A 21616-nucleotide genomic window follows, 5' to 3' on the forward strand; every position below is an offset into this window, starting at 1 on the left:
TGGGATTGAGACAGCATACCAGGCAAGAAAGATAAAAGCACTGTAAGTGGAAAGTCCTTGTATAGGAAAGGGTAATTTTAAAAAACAGCTAAATAAGCGTAGCTCTGCACGTGGAGCAAAACTTAGGACATGGTGCCGAACACCATGGTAGGATGACGCATAATATAAACACATCGGAGAGCTGTATAGCGAAAACCTACCCAGGAGCGCCGCCAGGTAAGCGTTTTGCAACACGCTTTCTGAACGCGGACATGTTCAGTTGTGACACTTTTATTACGTAGCATGGTAATTTAATCATTGAGCTATTCATATGCAAGAAAACCAAAGATATTCATTAACGATACATTTGTTTTTAAATTACTAAATTGAAAAAAGGTGGCAATCGTCTTCCAAGGCTCACATCAAGCCAAAAAACACTATCACAAAAATCTACTCATTCGATAATCCTGAAATTAACAGTTACATGTACTGTAGGCTGTCAGTAGCTTAGCACTAATACACATATATGCCTATTTGACAGCTGTTAAAAATGTTTAAAACCCTATGAAATGAAAAGCAAATAACATTTTGCCGAATTATTCACTATTTTAAGTTAATGTCAAATATTAAATTAACAATGCACTTTTTTTTACGCAACTTGCAATGCCTTAACTTAAATGAAAACATTAACTTAACTGTATTCTGCTTGAGAAGCATAACCCTGGCATTTGTGAAACATTCCACGGGGTTTATTATTATGAACTACCAGGTAGCTTGAGCATACCTCGGGTATAACATGAATATGCCTGGTATCTCAAGAACACATCAGTATGTAATGATACTGCCTGGTGTCAATGTTTTAACTGAAACAGCGTAAATAAAAACACCACTACATCAAGTTGTTAACGATACAATACCGTACTGTACAAAGAAGTGTATGCTCGAAAGGAAAAAAGAAAAAGCTGCGCTAAGCTGCAGCAGTGTAAGGAATGCAGTAGTCTTGTTCAGTCTAAAAATAACTTTCCTACTCGTACACCCGATACACAGCTGACATGTCATTTTCTGACTGGTCCAGTGATTTGGCCTTTTTGAACATCTGCAACAACAACAAAAACACACGCAACATCAGTGACACCAAACCGCACACGTGACCTAATGGTGGTGGGTGGGCTTTAGGCACGCCTGCAATCCAAGCGCACTGGAGGCAGTGGATCACAAAAGAAATGTTGCAAACTCGCCGTTAGTTGGGCGTGGAGGTGCCGTACCCCCCAGCTCATCAGAAGGCAACACCAGTATGGGATAGCGCAGGGGTTGACAATCTGCGGTTCAGAGCCGCATGCGCCTCTTTGGCAACCCCCCACCCCCGCGAATTATTTATTTAAAAACTTTAATCTTAAACACTTTCACGTAAAGTTAATTGATTCAATATGGGTCACTATGGAATGTCTTGGTGACGACAAAATTCCGCAGTCCAACTGTATTGTTAAAGAATGTCAAAGGCACTGACCAGCGTAAAGTACGGTCAATAGCCCTCACAATCATGGGGGAGGCCCTCATCCAGCAGTGGATTGACAAAGGGCTGACAAACATTATATATATTTTAAACTATTTATTTACCAGGTAAAGCCCATTGAGCTCTTAAGCTCTGTTTCAAAAGTGACATGGCCACAAATGATAGTTCAACCAAGTGGCTTTTCACGTGGAAATGTAAAGCAGCCAAACAATCTAAATAACATGTTTCTAAATGTGGAGGGAAAAACCTTATCACATCTGTAGGACAATTAATGCGATCACGGGCAGAACATGCAAACATTCAAATATACAGGCATCGTCAGGGTTGGGACCAAACCCACGACCTCCTGCATACCAGTCGAGGGAGATAACATCTCGCCACCACGGTGCACAACGCTGCCAAACATATCAGCGGGGGCGTATCCTTGCTCGCACCGGCTGTTGCCCTCACCTCATTGGCAGCAGCTGCCACGGGGGTTTGTTGGTGCAGCATATCGCCCATTGCGAGGGCCAGCCTCAGGTCCTTCTGTACATGCTTCAGGGAGGAGTTGGGCTCGTAATCGCCTTGTAAAATTCCTTAAAGGAACAACACGAAAATACGAAGACGTTACATATCCACAATACCTGCGGTCGGAATGCAAACAAAAACACACTATGATAATATATGCATTGTCCTTGAAATTGATTGGTCCACACCCGAGACAGCTTTTCTTAGAGCCTAGTCTCACATGGTGTTGGACCAGATGACGCCAAAAGGCACATTCCGACCACTGGTATTGTGGTCAATGCAAACATGACTCCTTGTAAAAAAAGGTGTCAGTTTGGTTGCCAGATAAAAGGGTAAAAAAACAATTATCATACTCGCTACACTTGAGAGCCCAGTTAAATCACGGGTAGCTTCACCCGATTCAAAGCCAGGATCTCAGTGGTGCCACAGCTGAGTGCTCCGATCACCGAGCCTCAAAAGCCACATCTGTTCAAGTATTTTCACTTTAATACCACTGGAAGTGTTGTCCGTTTTTTTGTTTGTTTTGCGAGCTCAAACGTTACGGCCGTTAAAATCATATTTTAATCGGCAGAGAACACGGAGCCTTTTTTTATGGATGGAGTAATTATATTTTTTGATTTAAAGCTTTCGTGACTGCAGGGATTCATATTCTTGGTTCTTTTAGTAAAGTCACGTAGAAGGGAAACAATAAAATAATAAAAAATATAAAACAATGAAATTCTCACGACGTTTTGACTGCAACACAAGCAATCATCATCAGGTGTGAAATCCACAGCAAGAACATTTGAAAATTTGGTGCTGACGTTAAGAAAAAAACGCCACTTTTTTCAAATTTTCTTGCTGTGGATTTCACACCTGATGATGATTGCTTGTGTTGCAGTCGAAACATCGTGAGAATTTGGTTTTATATTTGTATTATTTTACTGTTTCCCTTCTACATGACTTTACCGAAATAACCAAGAATACGAGTAAATGCAATTATTTTCTAGTTCGTAAAAAAAATTGTGGTTCAGTAAAAGGCCGAGTTGTAAAATCTCACCAAGCCCCTTCTGTTCCACGAGCGAACTTCCAATGGGACCCAGGCTCAGGACGTCCAGCAGGGTTTGCTGGGAGAGACCACATCGCTGTGCCAGGGAGAAGCCCTCTGCCAAGGACGTCATGAAGCTTCCCAAGATCATGTTGACCACCAAGGCCATCCGCGCCGCGCTGCCCACTTCGCCTACAAACGCAGGGGGGGTCGGGGCCCAGCAAAGAGGTCATCTTTGGTGACAAAGAAGCATTTCTAAAAGCTCGTCGACACGGCATCAGGTGAAAAGCGTTCAAGCATTAATGTTGTCCATCTCCACGCGTAACGAGGGGGGGGGGGGATGCACGTTGACACTCGTAATATGATTCAATACGATAACTTGATGACAACAATTTCGTTCACATATGGGAGCATCTTTATGAGCGTTATTGTAAATGAGAGTTCTCGTAGAGACAATCACATTTTTCGTACAATAATTCTCGTAAATATCCGACGTGAACTGAATGGCATTTTCAAGTTGTATAGCTATTTGAGACTTGCCCTTCTGATATTTGGCCGCATTTATTAAACGGTTGCCCAAAAATACTTGGGAGACCCAAACCAGGGCGTGAAGGACTATTTACAACATGCAAACATGTTTTGTGCCCCGAGGGCGACCCATCAGTTTCAACACCACCAACACAATGCTTCCTAGTTTAAAAGGCGTGCTTTAAAGCGCTACAAAATCCACACACGTAACTTACTTGTGCGGGGGGGCTGGGCTCACTCACCGAGGTAGAAGGCACGCCGGCAGATGGCCTGGAAGCAGCTATTGCACTCGTCATAGAGAGCACGGTCCCCCGCGGCCAGCACAAGCAGACCGCCGTCCTCCGACAAGCGCTTGTTTCCTGACACGGGAGCCTCCAAGTACCGACCGCCACGCAGCGTTACAGCCTGAAATAGAGAGGCAGAGGCAGGAGAGTGAAGCGGATGGGTGCAAGCGCATGGCTGCAGTAGAGCAATACAACATTGGTCCACAACAACCGGGGTAGGGAAACTGCAGCCTGTGACTTGACTTCGAACAGCCCATGATGCAACACTTCATACAGCTAGTGACTGCAATTAATATGGCCCACAGTCACACGAGGCTCCCATTGCTTTCTATCAGCCCACAAACGAGATGTATCCATCGCTGCAAACATCAATGGCCACGCTAATTAGGTACTAGAGGGGAATATTACTGGTAGGAACCTCCTGGTTACACCAGCCCACAATGGATTATTGTGTCGGTCCGTCATGCAGGGAGGGGCTGGGTGGGGAGGGGAGGGTGGGGAGGGGCTGGGTGGGGTGGGGCTGGGTGGGGAGGGGCTGGTCACCCCGTGGTGCCCTTATAAAACTCAACGTTTAACCTACTCACGCCGGCTTGTGCCCGCCCTCACAGTCGGCCATATTTGCGGAATACACCACGCCCCCGTTGACCCTGGCCATTGACCGAGCAACCCAACGTTCCTACCAGCTCCCTCCGCAGGAATGTGTTTTTAAATGTGGCAACAATACCGTTTCTAATATCAGTGCACTCAGTTACTACTATCACTGCAATACCATTTTTGTGACAATGTAAGCACCAACGAGGCGAGATGCAAACCGGGATGGTGTTACAGATATAATAATGCTACACGTAGAAAGGACAAACCTCTGAAATGTCAACAGCCGTCTCTGGATCCACTGTAGACATGTCTACGTAGCACTTCCCAGGTCTAATTCCCTGCAGTACACCACTGGGCCCCAGAACCAGCTGGCATCACACGAAGAAGAACAGAGGGACAAGGATTAAACAGTATAAATACACAGTATATTGCCTGTAAAACAATATATACATTACATTGAAATATCAGCATGTTACATGCTAAATCACATTTATTTAAAGCATTGCTGGGTACATGCGTATAGTTTATTCGTATTTATTTGCTGCGATAACACTTTCTGTATTTCGTTCATCTTCATGTAGTTCGTTTATGGTAACACATCTGAACTCACAGTGATTCAACACAATAAACTAATCAAGATGACAAACCTTTAATAGCAAATATACCTGTGATGAAACATTTTTTTGAGTGTTCGTGGATATTTAGTGAGCCTTCTTGTGATGTTAAGCTCCAGAAGCTTCCGCACATATGCTCCAGCACATTCACAGTGCTCAAAAAAGCTCAGCCACACTCGTACGTACGTTGACCTTCTTTCGCACCGTATGTAGCCAATCGCGCTAATCGGAGGTGCGGGCGAAGGACAACTAAACACAGAAAGCATTTCTAAATAAGTATTAAATATTAATTTGAAAATGTGTAGCTCCAGTGGCTTTTAAATATATGAAAAAGAGTGTTCCAAGCAGCTGCAGAAGCACATCTGAAAGCGCGCGATGCAGTGGCCGTCTTTGTTCGATGGTTAGCCAAAAGCTGCTGCGAGGATGACTGGGAGTTTACATGTGGGTTTACGCTCCTTGACGAGATCAGCAAGGTCTTGTGGTTAATTTGTGGCAAGCACGTTGTGTGTAATGAGTGCGGCCTTATCAGATCACAATAAATTTCAACGAGGAGGAATGTTGGAGCAATATACAATTTCAGTTGTCCATCTTCTCCCAGCTGCATGGGTTCACACATACCTCTTTAGCAGCTGCAGGATCAGCAATGCAAGCAAGGGTGATGTCACAGGAGGACACAACCTCTGCAGGCGTTCTTCCAAGGTATGCTCCATCTTGCACAAATATGTCGCACTAGGAACGGGGAAACATAGTTCAGTCAGTGTCGATGAATGCCGATACAATCTTGATTGGAAGTTTTCGTGACTGCAGGAATCGATACTCTTTGGTTCTTTCGGTAAAGTCACGTAGGTAGAAAAAATGTATCACGATGTTTCGATCGCAACACAAACAATCGTCATCAGGTAGAAAGATACAGCAGTAGAACTGCTGAACAAGAAAGGGCTGTTGCAACAAGAGGTTATATATAGGTTTGAGGTGGGTGTCACCCAAGGCTAAGTACGACGCGGCTCATTTCCCATTGTGCTCGTTTGCATTAGCATGCCAATCCTACTCTGGCGCAGCTGTTGTGCGTGCGTACAGCGATGGGACTCCTTTTCATGCCAATTTCATATAGTAAACACATTTAACAAAAAACATATACACAACACTTAAAACATGTTATGCAAGAATGTGCAAAAATAAGCGGCGTTTTTGAAAATACGGCGCCCCCTTCCCCCCGACGCTGCCGGATAATATAATCGATGATCAACTGTATATTCCATAAATCGAACCCTTGACTGCATATCTCTTACCTTACTAGCCGTTCTACTCCAAACAGTAACATTGTGGCCAGTCTTCAACAGATTCTGGACCATTCCACAGCCCATGAGGCCAAGTCCCAGAAAGCCTATCCTGTAGGGCACAGGAAGGCAAGAAGTGCACACATCGCTACACTGAGCATGACGACAGGAGGCCAAATTAACCTTATGGCGGTACCCTGGGGTACCAGAGTACCCCGGCTCTCACATAATGTCCGTGATGCAGTCATTTTTAGTCTGTTGATGGTCGGCGATGCGGCAATCGACTCATCTGGACGAGCTGTACACAATACATTATGGTGCATACGAGCGTTCAGGGTTTCAGTGCAATCGTCCTCGCTGCGTTTCGACATCGCGGAGTAGCACTGATTTCGGATTGGTACCCCAGTCGCGGAGTGAAGTACACCCCTGGAAAAAAAATGGTCCCGGAAATAAAATATTTAATCGCCTTGGTCATTGTGTTATTTGTTACCCCGGGGTACCGCCATAAGGATCAAATATAGATAGCATGCAACCTCGTCAACTGCAAGCGAGTTTCACACTTTGCAACACTGCCAAGTGCTTATAACAAAACCCAACACTTTTCCTTCCACACAATACTAATTTCGAACATAACGAATAATTTGGTGATACTGCGCCGGCAATGGTGCGCAAGTGAAAAAAAACCCTAATTCGTCAACAAAACTGCCTACAGGTGACGTTTTAGGTGACTGCCCTTCTTCATAGCGTGTCAGATTTACCATAGCCCTCCGTATAAGGGAGGATAGACACAGGCAGAAGTCTATGGGGTTAAGACCATGGTGAGAAGGTCGACAGCAGCATGTGGGAGGAGGAGCTGAGCCCAGGCTAGTGTCAAAAATAAAACCAAAATAGACTCAACGCCAACAAAAATAAACCGTTGTTAATGTGAGGTCCCGTTAATCAATTGTGCGCTGTAATGGTTATATGTCTGGGAGAAGTCTTTCACAGTTGCTATTGTGTATGTATACAGTAGAGCACTTCTTCTGCAGTCATTACTACCGACACCAATCTATTGATATTAAAATATACATTAGCTCTGTGATTAATCAACTACTAAATTTCGATTTAGAGCTTTCGTGACTGCAGGGATTCATATTCTTGGTTCTTTCGGTAAAGTCACAGAAGGGAAATAACAAAATAAGAAAAATAAAACGATAAAATTCTCACGACGTTTCGATTGCAACACATGCAATCATCATCAGGTGTGAAAACCACAGCAAGAAAATGTTCTTGCTGTTTTCTTGCTGTGGTTTTCACACCTGATGATTGCTTGTGTTGCAATCGAAACGTCGTGATAAGTTTAGTGTTTATTTTTATTATTTTATTATTTCCCTTCTACGTGACTTTACCTGAAAGACAAAATCCAAGCAAAACACCCGCAGCAACCTCGACGGCAGAGTTCACCAACCGTTTGTCGATGGGCGTGATGTTTCCATTTGCTGCGGTGGTATCTGCCGCCTGGACAGATGCGAGTGGCATGCCCTGGCAGAACAAAGGATGAAGCAGCACAAGTAATTGACGTACCCCTTAAGCCTGTCACCAGAAACATAATCACGATAATCACCTCCATTCTAAACAGCCCTGATCCTCTACTCTCCCAAGTCATCCCTCGCTACCTCCCCACCCCGACCCTTTGCACATCACCTGCTTTGTCACTGCCTTCATCTCATCCGGTACCATTCCTGTAGCTCTCAAGACTGCTACCTTGAAAAAACATCAACACTGGAGCCCAACATCTCTGTACATTTCCTTCACGCCTCAAACCACCTTTACATTGGAAAAGTCCTAGAAAGGGTTATCTCCACCCACCTGTTTCTCTATAAAGTAGCCAAGACCCAGTATATTCTGGTTTCTGCCAAAGCCTTGCCTTTCTTTTGAAACTGCTCTCTCACGTGTGGAAAATTATTCTCTATGTTCAGGTCCAAAATTTTCCTCGACCGATGTTGCTTTTGACACCATCGACTAACTCTGTGCTCCTTGAGCATCCTCATTACGATGAGGACATCTCCAGCACAATTCTTTACTCATTTCACTCTTACCTCTCAAACTGCTCTTTCTACATTTCCATACAAGGACTGTCTCCTTCCCAAAGACCCATGTGCTAGAGTGCACTATACAGCTCAATTTGCAGTCTCCTGATCGTCTCAGCAACTCATTCACTTGGAAAAACATCTCCAGTGTTAATGTCAACCATCACTTCTATAGTGATTACAGCCAACTCTGCTGCGATTGGCTTCAGAAACCCAACCTCCCTGTTCAAACGTGCATCCGACTTTCTGTCATCATTTTTTTTCTCCAGCTAAATGTTACCAAAGAGTCCACACTCAGTAACGACTCCAGTTCAATTTTGCACCTCCTAAACCGACATTATTCCTGGCAGTGTGTGCAAAACCTTGGAGTTGCCATTCATCCCAAACTCTCTTTCCACAAACGTATGCACGGGTTCACACCTCCGTCTGCGCAACATCTCCCACATACATCATGGTTCTCTCCCAAGGTGCATCCGAAACTCCCATCTCTGTGTGTTCATAACATTCCGACTCAACAATTGCCACTCTCTCCTCCAAGGCCTCCACAAATACGAACCTCCAAACTCAAGATGATTCAAAATGCCGATCACCCGTTCCCAATCACGTGACATCACCCCCAAGGTCAAGCTACTGGTTCCCAATCCACATCCTGGATCAACTTCAAGATCACACTGCATTTTAAAGTTCCTCCGTGGACTCACCCCTGCCTGCCTCTCTACTCTTAGTCTACTCCACCTCACATGCTCTCCCCACTCCCAGTAACGAAGGCCTTCTGTTGAAAGCCAACCATTGCTTAGTGGGAGTTCAGTCGTCCTTCTCTGCTGCCCCCACTGTCTGGAACTCTCTTTCCCTCGACATACAAGTTGTCGACTCTTTGCCAAAGTCTAGATTCAAGACCACCCTCTGCTCCTCTGCCTAAAACTTTTATCTTTCTCTTTCTAGACTAAAATTTCTTCATCCAGGATACCCATGTTGCACTGTTTAGTACAGACCCCCTGTGATGAGGTTGCATTAGATGAAACATAAAACCTAAATAGCCACTAAGTAAAATAAGCAATTCTATTAACTGACACTAAAATTTTATTATGCATAAACTTATTTACACACCGCATTCAACAAAATGTGATCATTAAAAAAAACTTTGCTGGCAAATCTGGAAGGAACATTATAATGCTACATAAACAATGTCCATTACATTTATGGATTGTCACCTAATGATTCAAAAGATCAAATAATTTTGATCACATTTTTTTACAATTTCAAAATGTCCACCTCCACAATTGAATCGAGAGCCTGTTAACCACAACAATGGGATTTTCCATCTTAACTTCTCAAGCAAAAACAGGCCACCATACTTCAATAGGGATTACCATTAGTACGGCTATTTTAATACACACAATGGACAGGAAGGACAAGATCAATGGGCCAGCATAATGCGCATGCATCATGTACGTTGACTCAAGAGCAGAGAAGTGTGGTCACCACATCTACGCCTCTATATAAGGAACGAAACAGCTGGGCTTCTCCACAAATCTGTCTGTCGCCTGATGAAGCTAGTTATAATTACTGGCGAAACGTCGTACTCGGATTGTAAATGTTGTGGCTTGGCTCTCCAACACACCGGCGTGCTGTACTAGTGACGAATTGGTCACGTTCTGTTTACGTGACAACCCTTACTAGTTGGCCGTGTCGGGTGGTGGCGGGTTTAACGACACATTTATATATTTACGCGATCTAACCCAAAATCACCCTATAATGCAAGTAAAAACCATATACAGTTTTGACTAAAATGTAAAGATGTGGACAACTAGTGTGCTGGCCTAGAATTATTACCAGTGTGACATGGTTCGTGGCCCCTGTCTCGGACGCTGTGGTAAGGTGCTGTGGAAACATCAAGCACACAATCCTTTAGAAGGTACATCTAGACGACCAACAATACATGACGATGCGACCTTGTGAAATGTTTCAAACTAGAACTAAAGATCATTGGAACCTCCTTTCCCAGTAGCAAAATATGATATTTTTTTTTTACCCTTTTATCTGGCAACAAAACTGACACCTTTTTAACAAGGAGTCATGTTTGCATTGACCACAATACCTGCGGTCGGAATGCAAACAAAAAACACAACTCTGATAATGTATGCACCTGTCCTTGAAATTGATTGGTCCACACCCGAGACAGCTTTTCTTAGAGCCTCGTCTCACATGGTGTTGGACCAGATGACGCCAAAAGGCGCACAACTCAAAGACAATGCACCATCAGAGTATGAGACCTCGGGGTAAGCATTTACACCATTGGAACCTCCTTTGCCAGTAGCAAAATATGATAATTGGTTGTAATGTAAGAGGTGAAGGTTCAGCAGCCCTGCAATTACTTGTTTGTACTACTGCTTATGGAAAGGGCCTCCATACTAGAGGGAGCTATAGAAGCATCTCTAGACGATATTCTTGCTGACACTTCCACATCGGCCAGATGGAAAATTGCATAAAAATTTTACATCAGTGATACAGACAATGTCAAAGCTTGTGAGAGGGCAATGTAAGAATTGAGACCCAACTACAATACCATATTATAGCAGGCTTCAAAAAAAGGAACAATTAACGACAGAGTGCAAAAGTTATATATATATATAACGAAATTTAGTTCTGTTTTAAAGCCACTACATTGCATTCCCACCTCTGACTTTACAGCAAATTCCACTGCACTCGCTCCAAGCTGGGGGGATTCAGATGACGTTTCAGAGGAGCCGCCGTTGAGAGGAGGCGGTTGCGGGTTGCTCGCATCTCCTGCACACTGCAGAAGGCTTACACCGACTTCCGTCGCTGGTGCCTCGGTCAAGCTTGGGCTCCCGACTACCTGGAGGGAGGACGGGCTCTGTACGGCCTGCAGGGCACTCACAGCGCATGCAGCCTGCAGAGTGCTGGGAGGCGGCGCTGCGTGGAAGCTGCTTGCGCTTCCACTGGGCTGCTAGGAAAATGGGGCGATGTTAATGCTTTTCGATAATTAGTGAACAATAAAACGTGTCGTTTCGGTGCACACAGCAAACGTTGCATGAATTGTCACTGAAGCAGAGGTTCGTTAACTGTACATGTGAGTGGATGATAAATTCTAATAATGCTACGACTGACGAAAATACACATAAGCACTCATTATTAACGGCATGTGATATAAACCCGCATGTAAACAATGAATCTATAACAATGTTTTTTTCCCCACAACTAAAAACAAAAGTATCTGTACATCAAAACATGAGCAAGGCCTGTTATATTTAAATAAATTTCCTGTGACTGTTTGGGGGTTTACTTAAATGTTAAGTATTGGGTTGATTTTACAAGGGCAGACAATTGTGATGAAAACAATTCAAGAAGAGACTACAAAGTTATACCTTCATAGGCTATAACTGTGCTTTATATCGACACGATGTTAGAATGTAAAGTCTACATTATAAAAAAGGGGTAATCTCTTTTTGGGTGGGACGTTTCACTGGTCAGAAAGGATTATTTATAATTGTTTCCTAAACAAATAATGTTTTTCTCCCCCCCCCCCCACTTTAATTGGAGCTATACATCACAATCACAACTACTGGCAGAGCATAATGTAATGGCCAGCAGTGGTTGCAAAATTGGCAGCATCAGAAATCTTTATAAACTGCCCTCGCGTATGACAGTGGTGCTTTGATGATGAAAGCAGCATTCAATGTTTAGCATGCAAGCATTTTGAATTGCAAGACTAAAAAGGAGGCATGCTTGAGATGTTAAGGGTAGCCAAAGTGCAAAAAAATTGGACTTTGGACTATCAAGAGTAAAAAGTATTGTGTAAATATTCATCTAAGCTTAGCCAACCAAATTGACAATTACATTTGGCCCATATCCACAAATATATCATGTACAGCAGAAGCAAGCAAACATCAATACTTTGCCAAAGTATTGATGTTTTGAAATATTCAGAGCAAGAGTGTCTACAGTGTGTTTGAATTGTGTATAATGATCAATTTATTGGTTTCTGCTGCAACTGATGTAACATGTCCAGGTCATTCCCTCTCTCTTAGCACAATTGGTAATTTAATTCAAAAGTTTTGCACTCCCGAAAAACATAGATGTTACACAAGGTGTGTCATCATCATCCGTTATGTTGCTCTATTTGGGAAGCAAATTATATAATATCTGCCTGTGCTAAATTGTAGTCAATAAGCACATTGTTTGTGTAAAACAATGCCACTCGGATATTTGTATAGAAGCTATAAGTAATGTAGTTAAACACTATAATTTATCAATCAAAATAAATCAAGCAGTGGTAAGAATGGCATGCATATGACCATATGTGTGTGTGTTTGATCTAACTTCGGAATTGTAAAAAATTTGGGTTATTACAAATGAATAAACGGTGCTGCTTAATGTGTTCATCATTGTCAATGTGTTTGTGCTTTTAAGAGTGATTCGCATTATTTCTGGGAATGTTTGTTACATCAGTACTGTACCTTGTCTGACTGGCTCAGGAGGAAATGTCTAAAGTGGGGGTCATCCTTAACATGCTGAGAAAAGAAACAGAAAAGTGAGGCATCAATGGAGAGAGGGGCCTGAGCAAAATGCGAGAGACTGCTACATTATCATGCTCAAGCCACACCATATAGCACGACACGACTCCATCTATTTAGCGTGTACGGTGATCTTGTAAAGTCAAACCTACATCTGGTTAAACTAATAATAAACAAGAAGAAACTATAATAACTTGGCCTTTTTATTTTCATCAGTGAAATAAGCGTACTAAATGTATCCATGCTAATTTTTGTTCACTTTCCTACAGATTTTTTTGGCAGTAACTGCAGTTTAAAAAACGTGTTTTTTAAATGAATTTTCACTCTCGTTACGTAAAGAGACATCACTTGTTGGTCATATGCACTTCAAGCGCAAATATAAAAAAAGCATAGTTCTGGGCAAATGACCACAGATGAGACGGTATTTAATTGAACACTGAAGCAGTGGAGAGAGATGCCTGATATTTTAACTCGACTCTTGCAGTTCACGTGGTCAGCGCTATGATTCATAGATTAAAAGGATGATATGGGCATTAATGGACGACAAAAAACGCATACTAACACCCATGAAAAATAATGCGCATGCACACACACACATCCCCGTGGTAAAGGAGCGTTACGGTAAGCAGGCAACCCTCATGGCAAATGGCGATTCAAGGAATATCTTTAGGATCCGTGTGTTTGACATATATTTGCAAAACAAACTCTGGAAGGCTCCCTTCATTGATATTAAATGTGCAAGAGCAAAGCGAGCGAGTGTACCATGGGCAGCCTAAAGCAATTGTATAATTGTATTGGTGTTTTGTTTGTATTGAGTCACCTCAACACTGGACACCAACAGGGTTCCATGCTGTCACAAGAAATGTATTCAGTATACCATTTCTCAAGCGCACGGAAAACAACACGTAATCGTAGTCTCATACACAGACCCTGAGGTAACCGTACTTACCGTGCGCTTGATAATAGCAGCCGGGCCAATTGCAGTTGTTGTCAAGACCTCGGGTACCTGTCAAAGGCACAAAGGCCAACATTGTATTTAAGTGCTCAGTTTATAATTAAAGAATGTCTATGAAATAATTTACAATCATTAGTTGAAGGTCCTGGATTGTTCAGTTATAGGTATTTGTATTGGCAGATGGCAGTAATCTATGAAACTGCTAAAACAATATGAAAAAATTAGTTTTTTTGGCAATAAAACAGCTGTGTTAAGATGTTCAAACACCAAATAGAAACCTTTTGCAAGGAATAAAGTCTGCATCAACTTGTGGTGAAAAAGTTGATGCAAAAAATCATATTTTGCTAAAACAATATTAGGCACATTTTTCGAATGTTTTTTTATCACCACTATTTAACAGCAACAATCAATACAACTTTCTAAGTAAAACACACAACCATCTGATATTTTACAGCATTACAATCCTCCACTGAATTAATTTGAATGAAAAAAACCGATAAAAAAAAGACTTTTAAATCTTCTGGTGAATCAGTGTAAGACTGTGTGGGTTTGAAAAATGTGTATGTTTAGCGTGGAAATAAGGACACTTTATGTACACACAATTCATATATACACAATGCACCTTTACATTACACTGGTGGGTGAAAGGGGAAGAGCAACTTCTGATACAAGCACACATGGCCTTGCTCCTAAGGGGTGTGCTTATATCGAGCATATTCTGGAATACAGGATTGATCCATTTCTAGATACCCCACAAATATTATAGAAATTGTAAAAAAAATACTTTAAAGCATCTGCGTATCTCCCAACAATCTCAATACACACATTACAAAGTTCAACACTCTCCTCTGTAAGATACGGAGCTGTCACTTGCACAACATTAAATCACCTGTTGAGAAGAGGCTCATTGAGAAATCAATGGTGTATGTATAAATGGATCACCCGGTGCACTGATTATTAATAAAGCATGCAAACGCACATGCATCTCAAGATGGTGTTTTAAATGGGTTAGGAGATGCACTTTGATAGCAGAGGAGATCAATTCTAGAGAGAGGAAGAAAGTATGAAGGTAGAGAGTGATAAGCAACAAAGCAAAGTTTCGACTGCACATGCACATTACATGCAGGCTGTGAAGAATGACACGTGCCATGCATTCACCTGCGATGTACAGGTGTGCATGTGACCAGTGTCATTCAAGGTTACATGGGCATGATTTGAAGAGCAATGCACATCTGTTCACTACATGGTTCCCAACAAAGCTGTCATTATGGAATGATAAAAGTTGTGACAAAAATCACACCTTCTTTCCTGCAGGGGATTTTTTGGGTGAAACATTTTTCTCTTCTTTTTGCTCCTCCTTTTTCCCCCGTTTGGCTGTCTCACCACTTGCTGCCGCCTGGGCAAAACAGAGAGAAGACGAATAATCTCCTCTCAAGTCTGATCTGACCGTGGGACCCAATTTCAAATTCACGACTGATTCAGGTTGAACACTAACTAGTTCACTAACTACGCAGCTCTCGTCAGAGAGAAAACCCTGACAATGCTAAATCCATAAAGTTAAATTACTGACAAATTGTTACATCTTCTTTCATACGGCTGATGTAAATGCGGAGCAACAACTACAATTTCCCATTCAGGTGGTCAAGCCAGACAACCGCATCAGGAGCACCAAAAGTGTATCGCTGTAATGTCTCCGTCGTATTTGTGTATCGGGCATTGTATCATGATGTGTTGTATGGTCTGTACTGGATGACCAGTTGCACATTAGAGAGTTTTAAATGTTCCATTTGTGCATCAGGTATCCGCATCTGCCATAATTTCTGCGGATGTCGTTTAAGGTGGACCACGAGCTTCGTGGAATATTAAAACCAGGGGATCTTCTGCTCTGGGTCTTTCACAATATGTTTGTCTGAAATACTCTACAATACCATCCTACATTGAGTTGTGAAACTAATACAGCATACATAGCCAACCACAACATATTTACCCCAACTGCTGTGGAAGCCCATGTAGACAACCATGTCCATGCTCTTAAAACTCAAGCTGGCATTGCTAAGCAAGAGGTAACATTCTTCAAACGAAGGCCTGTGGGAAATAAGTCATCATTTGGGGCCATGGCGACAAAATATTTCCCTCTAACAGCGAACCTTTGATGACGTAAAAATCACATATCGACTCCGCAAAGCTGCGTAGATTTTCATGGTATGCCGCATCACACATAAAGCCTGTTACCTGTATGGCTTGACTTAAAACAACTCGGAAGGCCAGGGACTTCATTTCACTGGTATATGCTTCATCTCACTGGCAAGATATGTGATTAACTGGTGGCAATATGCAAGAGGATTTGCAGGAAGAAAGAGCTCACAGTGCAGTATTAGGATAAGGCATATTGACAGAGAAAGCACTCTGATCCACCTTTAAAAAAAATAATCTTAAGCCAATTAATACAACTCACCTTCTTCTTGTTAATAAATTCCTCCACAGCATCGAGGGCCTGTAGAAAGCGCTTGCTCTTGTTTGCCTTTACCATGTCCTCCTTGTGTGGCTGAAAAGGCTTCAGCTGGTCCACTTTGATCCAGGCACTGAGAACATACAGTGAACAGGAGCGCATGGATTACAAGTCCTCATATTTGAGTAATTACACGTACAATTGCATGACAAAAGCATGATAAAATTCCTTACTGGTCTTCGGTTCCAAAAAACTTAACAAAATAACAAGGTTTTCCTTTTGGTTTCTTCATGTCTTTTGGTGGCTTCACAATCTGCAAAGAGGTACAAGAACATTTAACTTCGTGAGATTAATAATGGAGAGAAATTGAATATGTACCAACTAGGATAGTAATTGTACTCACTGCAATAACTGCATGGATTAGCAGGAGATTAAATGAAATTCTATTCTTGCATATGGCAACAATTAAAAAGACCTAAATGCAAATGTTGAGGTCTGCTAGCCAGGAGAGGGCTCCAGGAAAGGGTTTTTGTCGTTGTGCTATTCCTCCATGGAGCACTGACGACAACAGTGGTTTATTATATGGTCAACAGTTTGGGTCGCATGGCCAGTCACACTGTGGCTTTCCTTTAATATTCCATTTAAGAAGGTGTACCCATTGGCTTGCTGATGTTCTGATGCGGTTGATGGTGCACCAGTGACTTTGAGGAATGTCAAAGGCAGGCACGATGTTAGGGTCTCAACTGAGTTTATACTCTAAATCAGCGTTGTTCCACCATGTTCGCAAGCATTCTTCCTGATTTGGATGGGATTCTATAATAGTGACAGCACTATCCCAGAAGGGGGATCCAGACTTGTGTCAGTGGCAAGGTGAATTGTAAAAGTTTTGGTTGACGGGTAGGTTGTCATTGGCAATAAAACGAGTTAATGTATTTGCAGTTTGCATGTCTCTGTGCCTACATGGTGGCAAAATGTTCGCCAGGGCATTTGTGTCGGTTTCGTGTTATTTAATTGTGCATCCAGCAGTTGTGTGTATGAGATGCCATACCAGGCTGGAGCACAATACTGTGCCAATGATTAGATCAGCAATCAGTTGAGGCGCCCCAGGTGATTCCTGGACGTTTCTGTAGCACGGCAATTCTTTTTTTGGATGGGAGATCGTAACCTCGCGGCCCACCTGTGATGTGTTTTCGTTTTGTCTTAAACATAACTAACAGTCATCTGGGTGTAAATATACGAGTTCACACAAAGGCCCTGGCTATTGTGTGGTTCTCTAGTGCAATCTCATATAAATGTATCAATTTCCACTGCAGCGTTAACCTCAGATCCAGCGAAATCAAGGAAAAGTGTTTAACACCGGTCCTCCCATGGCATAGCCAGAATTTGGTCCACTACTTCTACGCAAGCAGAAACGTAGCAACAGAATACTAAGAACAAATCAACCACTGTGTGCATAGAGATGAATTTGTCCACGCCAGGGATTAACTGAAGCAAGTGTGCTAAATGGCAGAAAAGCTGTGGAAGTAGCGGACTGCATAACCTCCTTACGCTCATGTATTTTGCCTTCAAAATAAAACCAAATATTTGGCGATTAATCTACCTCTGGCCTCTTGAAGTGCTGTGAAGGGCCATTGGCCAAAAAGTCACCGGTTATATACTTATTCGTCAGTAACACCGTCTTAAAAAGAATGTGTATAGTTTTGTTAGTTTGCCTGAGTTTTATAGGTTCGGGATGACTGGGTCATGTTTACAGGCGCGGGTCACAAGTCTGGCATGGGTATCTGGAGCAGTGTTCTTCACTCATTTTCAGAGGGGGGGCCCCGCTTTCACTCATAAGACATCATCAGTGTTGAGGGCCTCCACACATTTGAAACTATTGGGGGTTTGACAGAACGATGATGATGGGGGGGGGGTGTTTTTCACATGTTGTGTATTTAACACGTTCTGGCAAATTGCCCGATGATGCTGGATGTAATTACCAGCGAAACGTCGTACTCAAAAATTGTAAATGTGGATTCACTCTTCAACACACCGGTGGGCTAAAGTAGTAAACTATTTGTCTTTTGTCAACGTGACACTTTTTTACTGATTGGCCGTGTCGGGTGGTGGAGGGTTACGACACATTTATAAATAACGCGATCGAACCCAAAAATGTTTATTATGAATGTTGTGTATTGTCGGGGGGGGGGGGGGGGGGAGCGCACGTCAGGGGCCGTACTAAAGGCCACAAGCAGCTGCCAGTGGCCCGCGGGCCTTGCAATGAAGAGAGCACGGATCTGGAGCTTTAGAAGTGAAGGGTTTTGTGGAGCACACAGTAGTTCGTCGCCTCGTCGGCATGAGAATGCAGTGCAACGATGGACGGGGGTCTGAGCGGCGCAGCAAAGTTGTGGTGGCGCGTGGTGGTTTTTCCCAACACTTGAGCTTTTAGTATTTATTCACACGAGCAGCTGAGGAGTTACCGTGCGTTATCAGTGATGTTTTGTGTTTTAAACACTTGCAATGAAGACAAGTAAAAACACTGGCCACCTACAACTCGAACCAAAGAAGAAAAATAAACGCCAAATCAACGTGCAAAAATATGTAGGGATATCAATTGAATAAATGCAGTGTGTACTGTACTGATATACAGTAGTAATTGTACTACAATAATGTACATCGCCTTGAAAGCAATTCGTGTTTGCAATTAAAAACAGTCGTGTTAGATGCGTTGCTCGAATAGTTTGCTAGCACCGCAGTCGTACTTTATTGTAAACATCCGTACGGTTTGGTACATCACCAGTATTAAACTTAACACGGATGCTTTCTCGGCCAATATTATCATTCACAACACAGTGTTGGGTGGCGACACCAAGTCCAGTCCCTGTATTAACATTGTCAGGACATGGACCGTGTATCACTTTTGGCGTTGTACTACAGCGTTATAAAGCGCCGTTGTTAGTAGTAACTCGCTGGCTTTTGGGTGTTTGTGGGAGGAGATGGAGATGAGGAGGAGATGATGAGGAGGGCGCGCGCCAGCCACACCGCGCTCCGCCATGTCCCCCCCCCCTAGCCCTGGGCCTAAGCTACTACCCCTACCCCCCCACCACCCCAGCGCGTACCTTGCCCGGCCACGGCGGGTACTTGCCCATCTTGCCCCTGCACGGACACAAAAGCACAGAGAGAGAGAGAGGCACGAGGTGGTGAGCTCACGGGGGGGGGGGACAACACTGCCTTCTTCATCATCATCATCAACACACAAACGTTGAACGGCTGAGGCGAGTTAGGTGCGGAGGGTGGGTGAGTGGATTTGAGGCGGAGGTAGGGAGGGGCAAGAACGAAGAAGAACGAAGAAAGAACGGGGAGAGCGAACAACTCCCGTCTCACCAGACGAGCTCGCCGATCTTGAAGTGCGCCGCCATGTTTGACCCTCGCCTGATGAGGGGCGGGGCGGGGGGTGGGGAAGAGGGCGCGCGCAGGGGGGCGGGGCAAATGAATGGGGGGGGTGGCGCGCGCAGTGGAGTGGGGAAGTAGGGGTGGGGGTGAAGGTCACGTGGTGCGCGTTGCGGGGGGTTGCTCGCGCGGCCCTACCCCCCCCACCAGCCAAAAAAAACAATCCCCCACGTGACACGCGGCGGTTGTTGCGTAATCAACGCGCGCGCGCGTGCGAGCTCTGGGTACGTCACGCGACGGTTGGCGGGGTGGGGGCGTCGAGGGGTGATGTACGGTCACGTGACGGCAGAACGCAATTGCTCGTTACGTCACTTGGCGAGTGACTTCACGTGTCGATTAGTCGCGTTTTGGCGTCACGCGGCCCATTCAGGCGTCATGGAACGTCACCGCCGCGTGACGTAGCGAGCAATCGCGTTCTGGTGTCACGTGACCCCCCCCACCCCTTGGTTATTTTGTCACGTGGTGGGCACCCCCAACATGAGAGACTGCATTGACACAATAACACCTTCCACTGTTATTAACAAACACTGCCTTCATCATCAATAGCCATTGTCTATCCGCTGCTGTATTGTATCATTCTGACCCCGTACCCCGACTGGATGTCTGTTTTTCAGTTTCATTTATTAGGTAAAGCCCTGTGAGCCATTCGGCTCTTGAATTGGGTGCAACCGCAACAAACAAAAAACAAAAACATGAACAAGAAAACATCTTAAAGTGACTATGTGCAAACAGAAAATCCAGGAAAAAACAGCATAATCTTCCAGAAAAAGAGCTTAATAGCTCATCGGATTCCTCCAGTTTAAATACATATTCTGTTACTGATCTTAGGGCTTGGGCAACCCTATCCAGTGCAGGTACTAAAGATTTTTTTAAAAAAGATAAAGTTATGCAACCGGCTAACATTTCGACTGTTGACCATTTTTCAGAGTTCGACTATTGACACGCACGATGGCATTCATGAAATGTCGGTTCCTAGGCAAGAAGCGTTGTTCCCATTCACATACGAGAAGATAAACATACACGGACGAGTTCTGCTTTACATTGATGCAGTTACATAACTGCTGGCATGTGGTGGCGCTATACACAAGTGAACACCAAGCAAAGTGGAAAAAATGTCTCGGGCATGGTGTGTGACATATCCTGTATAGTCTGGGGTTAGGAGAGCCACCCCGGCCATATATTCCACGTGTTGGGGGCCGTCCATAAATGACGTCCCGCACCTAGGGGTGGGGGGGGTCAGACATTTGTGACGATGTATGACGAGGGGGGTGGGATTTGAGAAATGTGACGTCACATCAAAATGAGCAACTTTAAATTAATATAGACAACACGTTCTACTTAGTTAAATACACTTTTTAATAAATGTTTTCTCCTACAACATCAGAGTGCAGCGACACATTAAATACGCACTACAATGACAATAGTTTAAAGCGATTTGAAGCATGTTTTTTTTGGGGGGGGGGGGAGGTGGGAAAAGCTTTGTGACGTCATATTTGAGGGGGGGAGTCTGACTTTTTGTGACGCCGTGTGACGAAGAGGGGGGCGGGGTCAAAAATCGTCCAAAATTGCGTGACGTCATTTATGGACGACCCCTTAGAGTCGTCTCCGTTCAAATACAAATCAAATCGTTACACGCTTCACGAAACGAATTATTGTGGAACAACAATACTCGACATTATTGTCAACATCCAGGAAGAGAGTTAGGCCCGGCACTAAACTGCAGCCCGTAAACTATAGAAAATCAACAGCAGATTAACATTTGAGAAAAAGCCACTGTTTTTTCAGAACTCAAGTTGTTTTACATAAAAATAGTTAAGTGTGACAATCACACGTGATTATGAGCAGAATTACCACAC

General features: G+C 43.6%; 1 protein-coding gene across 13 annotated transcripts; it reads right to left on the reverse strand.

The window, feature by feature from the left end:
* Positions 1-254: 254 nt before the first annotated feature.
* GLYR1 (glyoxylate reductase 1 homolog) lies at positions 255-19764 on the reverse strand. 13 transcript variants are annotated; one of them, XM_078604944.1, is made up of 17 exons: positions 19695-19764; positions 19430-19466; positions 16565-16644; positions 16338-16464; positions 15183-15278; positions 13877-13933; positions 12871-12924; positions 11292-11357; positions 10226-10273; positions 7771-7844; positions 6336-6435; positions 5665-5775; positions 4699-4800; positions 3797-3959; positions 3039-3218; positions 1943-2067; positions 255-1075 (listed from the first exon to the last, which is right to left on the reverse strand). In XM_078604944.1, exons 1-17 carry the CDS (start codon positions 19727-19729, stop codon positions 1004-1006), a joined length of 1527 nt encoding a protein of 508 aa, XP_078461070.1. In that variant the 5' UTR covers positions 19730-19764; the 3' UTR covers positions 255-1003. The 13 variants fall into 13 exon arrangements, with proteins under 13 accessions (XP_078461070.1, XP_078461062.1, XP_078461069.1 ...); XM_078604936.1 differs by having other exon boundaries at positions 11070-11357; XM_078604943.1 differs by having other exon boundaries at positions 11292-11360.
* Between the last annotated feature and the right edge of the window lie 1852 nt (positions 19765-21616).

The sequence above is a fragment of the Lampetra planeri genome, chromosome 23 (assembly GCF_965212315.1).
Source record: "Lampetra planeri chromosome 23, kcLamPlan1.2.h2, whole genome shotgun sequence".
Lineage (NCBI taxonomy): Eukaryota > Metazoa > Chordata > Hyperoartia > Petromyzontiformes > Petromyzontidae > Lampetra > Lampetra planeri.

What these genes read in the sequence shown, in the direction of transcription:
- GLYR1 (XM_078604935.1), bottom strand. Translation starts at nt 19,729, where the DNA reads ATGGCGGCGCACTTCAAGATCGGCGAGCTCGTCTG. An exon ending in CCACGAACCATGTCACACTG is followed by an intron (nt 7,845 to 10,225) that starts GTAATAATTCTA and finishes TTGTTCTGCCAG; the next exon opens with GGCATGCCACTCGCATCTGT. An exon ending in ATCCTGCAGCTGCTAAAGAG is followed by an intron (nt 4,801 to 5,664) that starts GTATGTGTGAAC and finishes GTGTGATGCCAG; the next exon opens with CTGGTTCTGGGGCCCAGTGG.